We start from the raw sequence: 12,137 nt of genomic DNA, 5'->3' as shown, positions 1-12,137 counted from the left end.
AAGAAAAGCCTTTGCAACTGTTTACATCCCAAAGCCGGAAAGGCCAGAAGGGCCCAGAATGCCTAAAGGAAGACGCCCATTAGCACCTTGCGGTATCCACACCCCAGTCCTGGAAAACCGGCACCACCTTTACCTGTCAAACAAAATGTAACGCCCTCACATCCCGCCAATTACATATGTCCTTGGAACAAAGGACTCGTTCCCTTGGCTCTCGTGGCCCTCCTGGTGCTCTTGGCTTTCTGGCCGCAGGGCCTCTGGACACACTAGGGCGAACTCGCCCCCCCCACCTTTGGCCACCCTTTTTTTGCTCTCCCATTCACTAATAAATTTTACGTGCACGCTAATAGGCTCACTGATCTGTAATTCTTTACTGTATGGGTGAGAAGAGTCAGGGTTTCTCCAATAACAGATGTGTGTGCACCTGTACGTAGGGGAGGACATGCACTGGGTGTGTACATGCACATATTCACACGCTGCATACTCAATATACACCGTCCTTAAATCCATAGGAGTGGATACAATCCTCCCAGGAGGGTGCAGCGGAAGAAGGGAGCCTGGCAGCACCGTAGGCTGGGACAAGGGTGAGATAGGGAAGGAGGTGAGGATGGTCCGTGTGGCAGGTGATGTCTGGGAAGAAGGTGTTCCAAGGAGGAGGCAGGAATCCGTCATATCAGAAGGTGCAGAGAGACCTTGTCTACTGTGGCTCAATGGATTGACAGAACCGAAAGGTCGCCGGTTCAATTCCCAGTCAGGGCACATGCCTGGGTTGTGGGGCCAGGACCACAGTTGGGGGTGTGCGAGAGGCAACCACACAGTCATGTTTCTCTTCCTCTCTTTCTCCCTCTCTTCCCCTCTCTCTAAAAGTAAATAAAATATTTTTAAAAGAAAAGGTGCAGAGAGGCCAAGTAAGATGAGAAGAGGGGAAGTGATGTGAAGAAGAACTGACTAGTAAAGACAACACTTCAGGGAGTTTTGCTGGGTGGGGTTGCAGAGGAAAGGGGCAAAATTTGGAAAGAACAAGAATTCAGGGAGGGTGGCTACTGCAGAGGAGAAGCAGGTCACTGCAGGGTGAAGGATGAGAAGGGGAGAGGGTAGGAGTGCTCCCCCACCATGGCGGGACCCAGTGGGCTCCAACCTCTGTTCCCTGAAGTTGCTGGTGCAGCTGCCCCAGCGCATCACAGTGAGTGACTGAGCGGCAGCTCTGTGCACCTGTGTGACAGGCAGGGGGCAGCTCACAAAGAGTCACATCACATCACAGAGGCAGCTCAGCTCAAGGGCGGAGACCCAGGAGGCCCCAGTGCACCCGTCTAGGCCCCCACCTGCCCTGTGCAGTGCCTGGTCCTCAGCACCCACCTGCTCGCTCCCATCTGCCTCTGGCCACTGCCAGAAGCTGTCACAGCCAGAGCTGTGGGGCTCTGGGCTCCCCAGGTGGCTGGGAAAGGACACAGGAGGTGCTGCTGAGGGGGCAGAGCCTCCTATGCGACCGCAGAGCCTTTCCATTCAGTGTCCACAAATCCTGCGTTTCTGTTCTGGAGCAGAGAGGCTGCTGCTTTCACGCATTGGGCGTGTCTGAATCACTAGACACCAGGTCAGAAAAGTTTAATCTGTGAGCCCTACTCCCAATATAAGTACTATTTTTATAACTCCTACCGAAAAGCGAAGTCGCTCGGGGAGAGAAGCGTGTTAACCTCCCCAAACACTGGCAGGGGTCTCTGAGACGGCGGGTCACTGGAGAACACAAGAGCCTCGGGAACGCAGACATCCCTGACTGTGGTTCCTTCTGTGTCCTGAACGTGCTGGGTGAGAATCAAGAGCTTGTGACATGCATGTGAAAGGCTTTCTTTCCTCTGATCATTGAGAAACAGAGTGACCCATTCCCTCCAGAGGAAAGACAGGGGAAGGCCCACCCGCGCCGGGAGGCGGAGCTGTCCTGAAGTCCAGCAGCCCAACGCTCACAAGAGGATTTTTTTACTTGGAGTTAACGGAATCATGTTCTAGTCAAAGTCTGTGAATAACATTAAAGATTGGAATAAGTCAACAATACGGTGTTTTAAAAAACAAAGAAAGGCACCAAATTCCTTAGCACTTAGCAACCTTTCAAGTTCATCTATTTTAATAGTTTCACTTTGTTTGAAAAAGCAGGCTGGCTGGTGACCATCTGTTTTCTAAGATAAACGGCCTCATCACCAAAGCCCCAGCCAACACTCAGCATTTTGAGAAGGAAACACTTCATGAAAGTGAAATCTTCACAGAAAGCCATAAAGGGGAGTCCGCAGAGGTCGCAGGACAGGTGACCCCTCCCCCTGGCAGAGAGAAAGGCTCTGTTCCGGCAGACCCCCAGCAAGAATAAAAAGGCAGCTGGGAGGTAAGTGAGGAAGAACAGAGTGGGGGTGGGGCTGGGGAAGGGCTTCCAGGGGATAAAGGGGAAGTGGAGGTGCGCCAACCAGGTGGGGGCCGTCCCCAGCTCCGCGCTGACTTTTTGCTGCAGGAACCGTATCCGGGCAGGGACACCATGCGCTGTTCCGTCAGGCATTGCTTCATAACCTCAGTGGCCGTCGGATTCCTGTGGCTCTTCATCACTTTGAAAGTCCCCAGTGAACTTAAAGATGATTACAACGTGATGTCTAAAGGCCAAGTAGCGTGTGGGCCCTGAGGCTGTAGGGTGGGCTGGGTGTGGACAGGCAAGATTCCCAGAAATGCCTGCCCGGTCGCCTGAGAGCAGGAGGCCCCAAAGGGAGTTGGGGTGCAGCCCTGGAACCACTGGTCCATAAAGAAGCTTCACCCCCTCCCCCATATGTATTCAGGTAAGAAAAGACATCAAATACTGCTGGAGCCCTGGGTCCTTAGGCCAGTGGTCAGACGTCCTGAGGATGCATTGAGTTCACCAGGGAGGGTGACCGCTCCACCTGTTCCCCTGGAGAAGTTTCTGGGGAGCCCCAAGGGCTAAGCCTGGTTCTTCTCATGAAAGGAAACTCATGTTTTGCTTTGTCAATGCCCCAGGACAGTTACGGCCAAAGGAAGGACCCGAGACCAGCAGAAGACTGGCAGGATCTCACCTTCAGATATATGAAAAAAACCCAGCAGAGAAGAAAGAGTGAGTTACAAGAAGGCAACGCACCCCCTGGGGAGGCAGGGATATCCCCAGAACTAGGCAGTGAGGAAGCAAAGAAGAAAGGAGAGAGGAAAAGGCAGGGCTGGGCCAGGATATCTGAATCTGGCAGATGATTCTCTCCCCACCGAGACACTTCACGTCAGGGATGAGTGGGGCGGGAGAGATCAGGTTCCTTGTTGTAGGGAAGCAGAACCACTGGGCTAGAGGACGTGGGGACTAGAAGGGGCCCTACAGTCACATGGTCCACCTCCTTCAGCCTTCGGGGGCAGGGACTTGCTCAAGGCCACACAATCAGTGGCAGAATCAGGCCAAGGGGAACCTTGGGCTCCTGACTTCTAGAAGGGTTTCTCCTAACACATCTCCTTCCAAGGAGAGCTTTGGGGAGATGAACCAGGTAAACACAAGAAGCTAATGTTTATTGAGCACCTGAACCACCCGCCATAAAGTTCAGCCTCAGAGGGACCCACAGAGACTCAATATCACATAGCTCAGTCCTTTGCAAACTGAAACGTGCGTTCAAGGCACCTGGTGATGTAGTAAAGACGCAGATTCTGTTTAGGTTGATTTGAGGCAGGGACCCCAACTCTGCATTTCTAGCTTCCAGACGAGGCTGATATCGCTGGAATAAGGGCCACACTTTGAGTAGCAGGAACCTAAACATCCCCTCCACCGGAAGACAGACTCGGTGGAAAACAGGACAAGGAAGAAAGGAAGAGAGAAGCTCCCAGAGACTGCCCTCCCCACTGCTGCACACTGACCACGGTCGCTGCGTTCTCTCCCTCAGCGTGGCTGACGGTGGGGATTTCCTCAGCACCGGGGCCAGATCGAAGGAGCCTCTTATACACACTAGTGTCCCTGTTCCGTGCCTCCTCCAAGGTGGAGCAGAAACGTCTCACGGTGCTCGTCCACCTGGCCGGCTCCGACTTCACCTGGCTCAGAGAAACCGTTGCCCAGATTTCAAGCCTCTTCAGCCCCCAGATCTTGGCAGGGCAGCTGGTGCTGATCCACGCTCCACCTGACGCCTACCCAATGGCAGGCGATGCCGGGGACGAGGCCCGTTGTGCAGACGCCTACTCTAGGCGGAACGTGGACCATGCCTTCCTCATGAGCTTTGCCACGGGGCTCTCTCATTACTTCCTGTTGCTGGAGGACAACGCCTTCTGTGCCCCCAGCTTTATCACCCACATTCGTGGGAGGATGAGCAGGGTGAGCCCGGACCCATGGGTGCTGCTGGAGTTCTCGAACATGGGCTTCCTGGGCAAACTCCTCCATAGCAGGGACCTCCCGCTGCTGGCCGGCTTCCTCCTCCTCTTCCAAAGGGAGAAGCCCCTAGACAGGCTGCTTCCCCATTTCCGCACGCTCCTGGCCCAGAAGCACACAATCCTCTGCCGGCCTTTCCTCTTCTACCGCCGGGGCTCCTACTACCACGCCAATGATAGCCACGCAGCCAGAGCTGTGCAGAACAAGGGCCCCAACGCTCCCCATAACCCACCTGCTGCTGTTTTCACGGACATGAAGGTCTTTGATGTCCATTTCCCCTGGCAGGCCTACACGCTGGACGAGTCTTTCTTTTGGACCCACAACGTCAGTGTAGGGAGCCACCTGACAGTCCTTTTGAACCACCCAGCAAATGTGAGCAGGGTGCAGGTGCTGACCGGCACCCTTGTGGAGGGAAAGTACGCCCTGGAGAAGGGACAGGTGGAGCTGGGCTACGGCCCCGAGGGCACACCTCAGTACTGCACCAGCTTCGTTTCGCTGGGCCGCCTCCTGGAGGGGCAGATGGACCAGGAGATATTTCTGAAAAGTGTGGGTTACGATGTGAGCTGCGTGAGGCTGGTGGCGAACGCGGACCAGGTTGGTGGGCTCATAATCAGGCACATTTACCTCTGGGAGGAACGTGCGAAGGAATGAAGGCAGCTTGCGGTTGAAGGTAAAGCAGTTAGGATGTGAAAAATTAAAGCCTGGAAGCAATTTTAATCCAGCCTGTCTGAGGGATGGGGTGCAGGGAAGGGGGGTCAGAAGGACAGACTCGGCCACGCTTTTGGTGCCACAGATGTTAGGAGACCTGTCCCTTCCCTTTGTAGCCAAACAAGCGGCACCTGCAGTACTCTCCTCTGGGGCACATGTAGCGCAGCCCAGCGCGGCGAACAGTCTCGGTCACAAATACAGGTGTCGTGTGTGCACCTTCCAGTGTTCACACGCAGTCGGGTGCTGTGAGGGGTAATGTGGCAGCAGGTGGTGAAAGGGGAGACCATGGGACATCACAAGAAACCATGGAAGGGACCCCCATTAGGAGCTCGCTCTCTGATATGCGGGAGAGTAGTGGAGGGACTGACACACATAACTGAACCCCTTAACTTGCCCGTCCAGTCCCCACATTTTCTGACGCACTTGGACTTGAACAGTTTGCAGCTAAAACTTCACTTCTTCCTTGCAGGCAGTGCACTTCTCAGCCTCACCCCCACCCCCCTTCCACGGCCTCAGGGCCCCCAAAAGCCTCCGGACCATAATGACAGGTGCCCAGAGGCACTTTTTCCACCTCATTCTTTTTAACTTTTCAGCAACACACAGGACTGTGTTCCATCATCTTCCTTCTTCCTGCCTCGTATTGCTCCATTCCTCAGCTATTCACTGCGGGCCTACTGCGCACCAGGCTCACAAAGCCCCCGTTGGCCTGGGGTACAACACAAAGCTGCTGGTTGTCCTAAGACATTCTTGGGGGTTTGGAAAAGGCTTCTTGGAAGCAGTGACACCTGAGTTTAGTGCTGCCAGATCACAGGGGAATGTGGTCCAGTGATGTGGGAGGAAGAGTGGGGAGGTTTTCCCATAGAAGGAATGTCACACAGAGGAGCAGGCCGCAGAGAGAGGATGTGGGGAGAACACAAACCATTTACAGTCGTCCCTCTCTATCGCGTTCACTTATCGTGGCCTCACTGTATCGCGGGATTTTTAAAAGTATTATATTTAATTATTTAGCATGGATTTTTCACTATATCGCGGGATTTTGCGGTACTGTATACGTATGTTGTTAAAGTTACGTAGATTTAAGAGTGTAGAATATGTTTAAGAACATAAGTATTAAGTAGTGTGTATAAAAGTGTGGAAAAGGTTAATAAGAGAATGGGAAGGGTTTATAAAGCCTTAAAATATATATAAATACTAAAATAAATGTAAGGTTCCTACTTCACGGATTTTTACCTATCGCTGGGGGGTGTCTAGAATGTAATATCTGTGGTGAGGGAATACTGTACTGAGAGGAGGGGAGAGAATAATCCTTTCGACAAAGGCTTTGGAACAAGCGAGTATCTACCTGCAAAAGAATGAAACCTGCAGGCACAGATGCAGATTAGCCAGGGTGGATGGAGTGACATGGGTAGTGGGTACGTAATGGAGACAGGATTCTTTGGGAGCTGATGACGATGTTGTAGAATTGATAGTGGTAATGGTCGCACAGTTCTGAATAGACTAAAAACTACTGAATTTGTATACTTTCCAAAAAGTGAACTTTACCGTGTGTGAATTATGCCTCCATGAGGCAGTTCTCCTTTAAACAGCTGTGAAGCGAGTTAGAGGGTTTAGACTCTGCTGATGGTGCCAGGGAGCGCCTGAAAATTTCGGGCAGGAGATGAAGGGCCCTAGCCAGGGCTGCTGTCCTGTCCCCTCCCAACCTGCCTGTCCCAGCAGTGGTGGCCTTACACACAGGAACGCAGAACCTTGAAACGGTGCTTTCAGAGGAGTGGCCTGGAATCACCTCAAACTGTTTATTAACAATGCTTTTACCCTATCTTGCTCATTCTTCAATTAAAGCCAGAGCAGCAGCGCGCCCCCGGGCGACACCCCACCTTTAAAGCCTGGCAGCAGGGCTTGTCAAGCCCACTGAAGAACAGGTAGGTAGCCCTTCCCTACCGCAGGCCCTTGAACGGACACCCAGACCTCTGAGAACAGGTGTGGCCGGACCCTTGGCTGCTTCCCTTCTCCCCGGGGACGCTTTTCATAATAAGAGGCAGGTATAGATCTTCTTGCCTAAGAGGCTCATAAGGATCTTTGGAGGTTATTGCAGATGTTCATAGCCCCGGACCAAAGGCCCTTGACTTTCAGAGCCCTAGCCCTGGGACCTGAGCCTGCGGGCCGCTCCGGGCTCCGGCCTCTGCTGCCCTCTGCCAGCCGCCGGGAGACCGGACAGGCGCGGCGCCCCGACACTGAGGGCGCCTCCGCCGGGTTCTGGAGCCGCTTCCCCTAGAACCTCTGCAAGGCTTACACCCCGTGAAGTGGACCGGCGGTTGGGGCTACAGGGGTCCTCCATGGCATGGCAGAGCCCCGAGCCCAGGTCCTGAGCCCTCGGGTGTCGGGGTCGACCCCCCCCTCCCCCACAGCAGCTGGCAGGATTTCTGGAGGCAGAGGCTGGGCCGACAGGTCCGCAGCCCCATAGGGTGTGGCTTTCGGGTGCCCGGCGAACAGCGGAATGAGAGACGTGGCAAGCAGGTCTCAGGCCACCTCTGCTTTTCAAGTTATTCTTCCCAAGGACGTAAGGGAATCTCATTTCCACTGTTCAATGCCTTTATTTCTTTCAAATCAAACAAAAGACAGAATAACAACTTGGTATTTTTTGGCTACCTGGCAACGTTTGGCAGTTCTCAAAAAAAAGAAATACAAATGACCAATAAGTATATAAAATTTCATTAGAAATAACTAATGCAGAACAATATACTATTTCTTCTCCTCTTGAAGTAGCCAATGCTCCTTGAATGATAATAGACACCCAGCCTGAGCAAAGGGCAGAGAAGCGAGTGCCACCTCCCTCGGAGGCTCCGGAGGGGCGTGAACACGCACCCCTGCAGCCCCACTTCTAGGAATGTATGCCGAGAACACACCGAGGAATGTGCGCACAGGTTTAACTACAAGGTTGCATGTGACATCATTTATAAGAAACTGGAGACAATCTAAGAGTGGGCTGTTTAAATAAAGTACAGAAATACAAGAAAACAGTAAAAGCAAAAATGGGTATCTATAGACAGAAGTCAGTATGCTGTTCAATGGAAAAAGCAAGTTATAAGATTCCAGGATGAGCCCGTATTTGTTTTAAAAAAATACACACGTAGAAAAGCACTGAGAGTACACATTACTACTGACAATCTCTGGATGGTGCAAATAAGAGGGCTTAAAAATACTTATACTCATTTCTGTATTTATCTGCAATGAATGTGCACTATTTCTGATTTAAAAAGGAAAGAAAGTCCAAGCCTAGTTTTAGGAAAGGTCTGCCTCAGCTTGGCTGTGCCAGGAGGGCCGTCTGCCCCGAGGGCTGCCTGCTTGGTTTTGATCCTTCTGACCTGAGTGTGTGCGTCTCACGTCTCACGGTTGCTCTGCAGATGCCGTTTCGCAATCACCAGGCCTCTGGAAACTGTTCTCTCGTTTCTGCAAGAGCTCAGTGGGGCTCTGCCTGGGAGGGAGGAAGTAGGCTGGTTGCAGAACAGAGCCTCAGGCCTGCACGTTGGTGGGAGAGCCCTTCCATAAGCAGTGGGGATCTGGGACGAAGGGACGGTGGAGTGCCAGGTCCCTAGTTTGTCCACACTGCAGTGCCAGGTCTCCTGGATCTGAGTGGCGGGGTGTGGGGAACACCTGAACCTGCTTACACAGCTTACTCGAGGCGAGTCATTCCAGAAAAGATATGACAGACCACCAGGTCCTGTGCAAAGGCTAAACAAGTCTGCAAACACGGCTCAGTGAGCAACCCTGCAGCTGAGGAGAGGCATCTGGACGGAAGGGTTGTTTTGGGTGGGCAGAGATCCCAAACGAGCCGAAGTTCTGCAAGAACCACGCCCATCCAGCAGGCTCAGTAAATGAGGCCAGTATCCACCAAGGAAGTCTTTCCTAAGCACAGGAAGCAGTAACTTGTCCAGGTAAGGCAGGCCCTCAAACTCCTGTGTAAGATGCAGAGGCCTGCTCCTACCGTACCCCGCAACCTCCCCTGGGCTCCAGAGAGCCCGGGAAATGGCCCAGGCTGAGCTTCCCTCACGGTGGCTCCCTGTCAAGTTAAGAGTGTAGGCTCACACCTGGTCCTAGAGGTGTGTCCCAAGTGTTTCTGATTAGTACTTTAAATATAAAAGTTTATAAACCCTAAACTCTTAAAAAGAGCAAGTTACTATGAAGTTAGCCATACAACTGTCGCCCTCAGGCACCTGTGTGCTTTCTTGAATGAGAGTATCAAGAGCATTGTCTGTCACGTGTCATCCGTGGCTAAAAAGCTGATGACCACTTGCTCTTCCAGAGCAGGACGTGAGGGGGCCCCTGGAAAAGGGGGTGTCCACAGGAGGCAGGGGATGAGGAGCTCTGTGAAGTGTCCTGGGTCCTGAACTGCGGGACAGAGCTCAGGGAACGTTGAGGCACCGTGGACAAGGCCGAGGAAGCAGGCAAAGCATCAGCCTCTGCACATCCATCTGTAATTGGGACAGAGAAGCAGCAGCAGGACCATGACCCCAGTCAACCCCAGCACCTGTGACCCAGCAGCACTTACACCTGGGGGTGGGGCTGAGCCCCCTCACCCCAGCTACTCATGGGAAACCCGTTCCAAGGCCACATAGAAACTGTTCTTGTCATCTAGGCAATGCCAGCCAATGGGTCCGATTTCACAGTCCGCGCAGACCAGAAACTTGATGTTACCCACATCCTTGGTGAAGCCCACGTTCTCGAAGGTAAACATGTCGTCCACAAGCCAGTGCTCCTGAAGGAGGTCGCCATCGGGGCCGCCGCCATCAGCCAGGGCGGGCTTCTTTCTCATGGACGGAAGGAAGAGCTGCAGGGGAGAGCACACATGGAGCACCATGCTGAGCGGCTCTGCACACCGGCACCCCGCCCACTGAGGACTGTGCATGGCACCCCCCCAGACCAAGCGCGCAGTCCCACCATCAGGCCACAGACCAGGAGTCAGGCTGCTCCTCTGTTGCCTGTGGCCCGTGCCCTGAATCTCAGGAGACATGGAGAGGGGCTGTGACCAGCTGTGGTACAGACTGGGCTTCACCGCTGTCCTGACCTTGGGCTTTGAGGACCCAGTAGCTCCTCATCTTCTGGGGGCTGACTATGCTCCAGCCACATCTGCCTCCTGACTCCTTGGTGAGTCTGCTCTGCCCTCAGGTCTCCGCAAGGCCACCTCCTCCTTGATATTCAGCTCACAAGTAACCAGCTCAGGAGGTCTTCCCTAACCAGATGATCTGAACTGACTTCCCATATTGCCCATGGTATTTTTATTATTTATTTATTTTAAAAAATTTAATGATTTTAGTAAGAGGGGGAGAGGGAGGGAGGGGGAGAAAAACATCGATTTGTTGTCCCACTTACAGATGCATCATTGGTTGATGGGTGAGTCTTGTCTGTGCCCTGACCGGGGATTGAACCCACAACCTTGGTGTATGGGGACCACGCTCTAACCAGCTGAGATTCCCGCTATTTTTAAAAACAGCTTTACAAGACATGATCAGCACATTGTATACTGCACGTTTAAAGTGCACATTTTGATACATTTAGGCACATTACCATAATCAAGATAATGAGCATATTCATCACCCCCCAAAATTCCTTATGCCACCCCTCTTTATTTTTTACTTATTCTCTGAAATTGTTTTATTTATTGGCTTAGTTATTTCCCATGGCTCTCTTCCACGAGAACATAAGTCCCTTTCTTGTTAAATACTATATCCCCAGAACCTAGAACAGTAACTGATAAGAGCACAGAACTCAAATATTTGTTAAAGAAGACACACAGGGTATCTGACTTTGCTCTGTTCCATCACTATTATATAAGCTGAGTCTATCTCATAAAAAGAAAAGTCAAGTTCTAAAATTTGGAATACTGCCCCAGAGCCTGCTACCCCCTGTCCCTTCCTACACTCAACCCCCCCCCCCCCACCGCACATCCCCGGCAGCCTTGCTCCCCGCGGCCCCGTGCGGAGACCCCAGGGCCTGCCTGGCTCAGGGTCTGGAAACTCCGCCGCAGGCAGGCTCCGGAGAGACCCTGCCTGCGCGACGACAGAGGCGACTCGGGCCCGGCCTTGTGGGGAAAGCAGCACACACGCCCGGAGGCCCAGGGCCGCGTCCCTGTGCTCAGCTGAGCCCCGGCCCCAGCGAGCAGGCCCCGAGGGTGGAGCCCGTGGGGATCGAATCCGGGTGACAGGCCCGCACGTGGTTGAAACGGGAAAAACTGCGCACTTCCCTGCAACAAGTTTACCCAAACTGCGTGTCTCCGCTTCCTCCCTCAAGGTGACAGCGAAAGGAGGGGAATTAAGGTCCCGGACTGGGAGCCAAGAGAGACTGGCTCCAGCAGACTACCTGCCGGCGGGAGAAGAGGGCCGTCCCCGGCTGCAGCACCCGGGAGCCGCAGCGCTGGCAGAGCACCGCCTTCCGGTTCCGGCCCTCGGCGGACACCAGCTCCCTCGGAGCCGCCGCAGGTTCCATCGCCGCTGCCGCCGCCGCCGCCACAGCCCGGCTCGGGCCGCGCAGGCGCAGCTCGCTTTTGTCCGACTGCGCAGGCACGGTCCGCAGGGGGCGGGGCGGACGGCCCCGCCTTCTGCGCAGGTGCCCGCTGCCCGGCTTGCCCGCACTGTACACGGGCACGCACGCACGCACGCCCGGTGTCCCTGGAGCGGCAGGCGGCAGCCGACTTTGTGACAGCGTCACCGCCCGGCGGGGACCAAGCCTCTGCACACTCCGGGCCACCGGGCCTCTTCGACTGTCCCAAGGCTAGGGTGAGCCCCTCGTTTCCTGAGACCCGAGCTTAGGGCCGGGGTGCGAGGGGCCGTTACTGGAGGCTACACGGGTCCCAGCCGGGCTCCTGCTGGAGGCTGCTGCGGGGCAGCACCCCGCGCCCCGCTAGCTGTCGGGGACCGTGGGCGTGTTCCAACCGGCTTCCACTCAGCGCCCGTACGCACTTGAGAGTTCCTGGGTCGTCGCACCTCCCGTGGGCTGTCACTCGCCCTGCAGGGCAGTAAGGAAGACCTCGGTGGTAGGGGACTCCCAGGTGCCCACGCTTAGC

The 12,137-nt window shown here is 54.2% G+C and overlaps 2 protein-coding genes across 3 annotated transcripts; one reads left to right on the top strand and one right to left on the bottom strand.

Moving 5' to 3' along the window:
- The first annotated feature begins 2,508 nt into the window (after nucleotides 1-2,508).
- On the top strand, nucleotides 2,509-6,219 carry LOC149992246 (alpha-1,3-mannosyl-glycoprotein 4-beta-N-acetylglucosaminyltransferase-like protein MGAT4E). The gene is made up of 3 exons (XM_090263361.1): nucleotides 2,509-2,635; nucleotides 3,001-3,094; nucleotides 3,897-6,219. The coding sequence occupies exons 1-3, from the start codon at nucleotides 2,513-2,515 to the stop codon at nucleotides 5,021-5,023; spliced, it is 1,344 nt and encodes a 447-aa protein (XP_090119487.1). The 5' UTR covers nucleotides 2,509-2,512; the 3' UTR covers nucleotides 5,024-6,219.
- Nucleotides 6,220-8,511: 2,292 nt separating this feature from the next.
- On the bottom strand, nucleotides 8,512-11,597 carry RABIF (RAB interacting factor). Of its 2 annotated transcripts, XM_090263253.1 has the most exons (3): nucleotides 11,435-11,597; nucleotides 9,777-9,905; nucleotides 8,512-9,549 (listed from the first exon to the last, which is right to left on the bottom strand). In XM_090263253.1, exons 1-3 carry the CDS (start codon nucleotides 11,558-11,560, stop codon nucleotides 9,481-9,483), a joined length of 324 nt encoding a protein of 107 aa, XP_090119379.1. In that variant the 5' UTR covers nucleotides 11,561-11,597; the 3' UTR covers nucleotides 8,512-9,480. The 2 variants fall into 2 exon arrangements, with proteins under 2 accessions (XP_090119379.1, XP_090119377.1); XM_090263251.1 differs by having other exon boundaries at nucleotides 9,484-9,905.
- Between the last annotated feature and the right edge of the window lie 540 nt (nucleotides 11,598-12,137).

This window comes from Furipterus horrens, unplaced genomic scaffold (genome assembly GCF_987537825.1).
Source record: "Furipterus horrens unplaced genomic scaffold, mFurHor1.1.pri manual_scaffold_15, whole genome shotgun sequence".
NCBI lineage: Eukaryota > Metazoa > Chordata > Mammalia > Chiroptera > Furipteridae > Furipterus > Furipterus horrens.
This window is presented reverse-complemented; position numbering and strand designations above follow the sequence as displayed.

What these genes read in the sequence shown, in the direction of transcription:
- LOC149992246 (XM_090263361.1), top strand. Translation starts at nt 2,513, where the DNA reads ATGCGCTGTTCCGTCAGGCATTGCTTCATAACCTCAGTGGCCGTCGGA. An exon ending in ACGTGATGTCTAAAGGCCAA is followed by an intron (nt 2,636 to 3,000) that starts GTAGCGTGTGGG and finishes TCAATGCCCCAG; the next exon opens with GACAGTTACGGCCAAAGGAA. An exon ending in AACCCAGCAGAGAAGAAAGA is followed by an intron (nt 3,095 to 3,896) that starts GTGAGTTACAAG and finishes TCTCTCCCTCAG; the next exon opens with CGTGGCTGACGGTGGGGATT.
- RABIF (XM_090263251.1), bottom strand. Translation starts at nt 11,560, where the DNA reads ATGGAACCTGCGGCGGCTCCGAGGGAGCTGGTGTCCGCCGAGGGCCGG. An exon ending in CCCTCTTCTCCCGCCGGCAG is followed by an intron (nt 9,906 to 11,434) that starts GTAGTCTGCTGG and finishes TCTCCCCTGCAG; the next exon opens with CTCTTCCTTCCGTCCATGAG.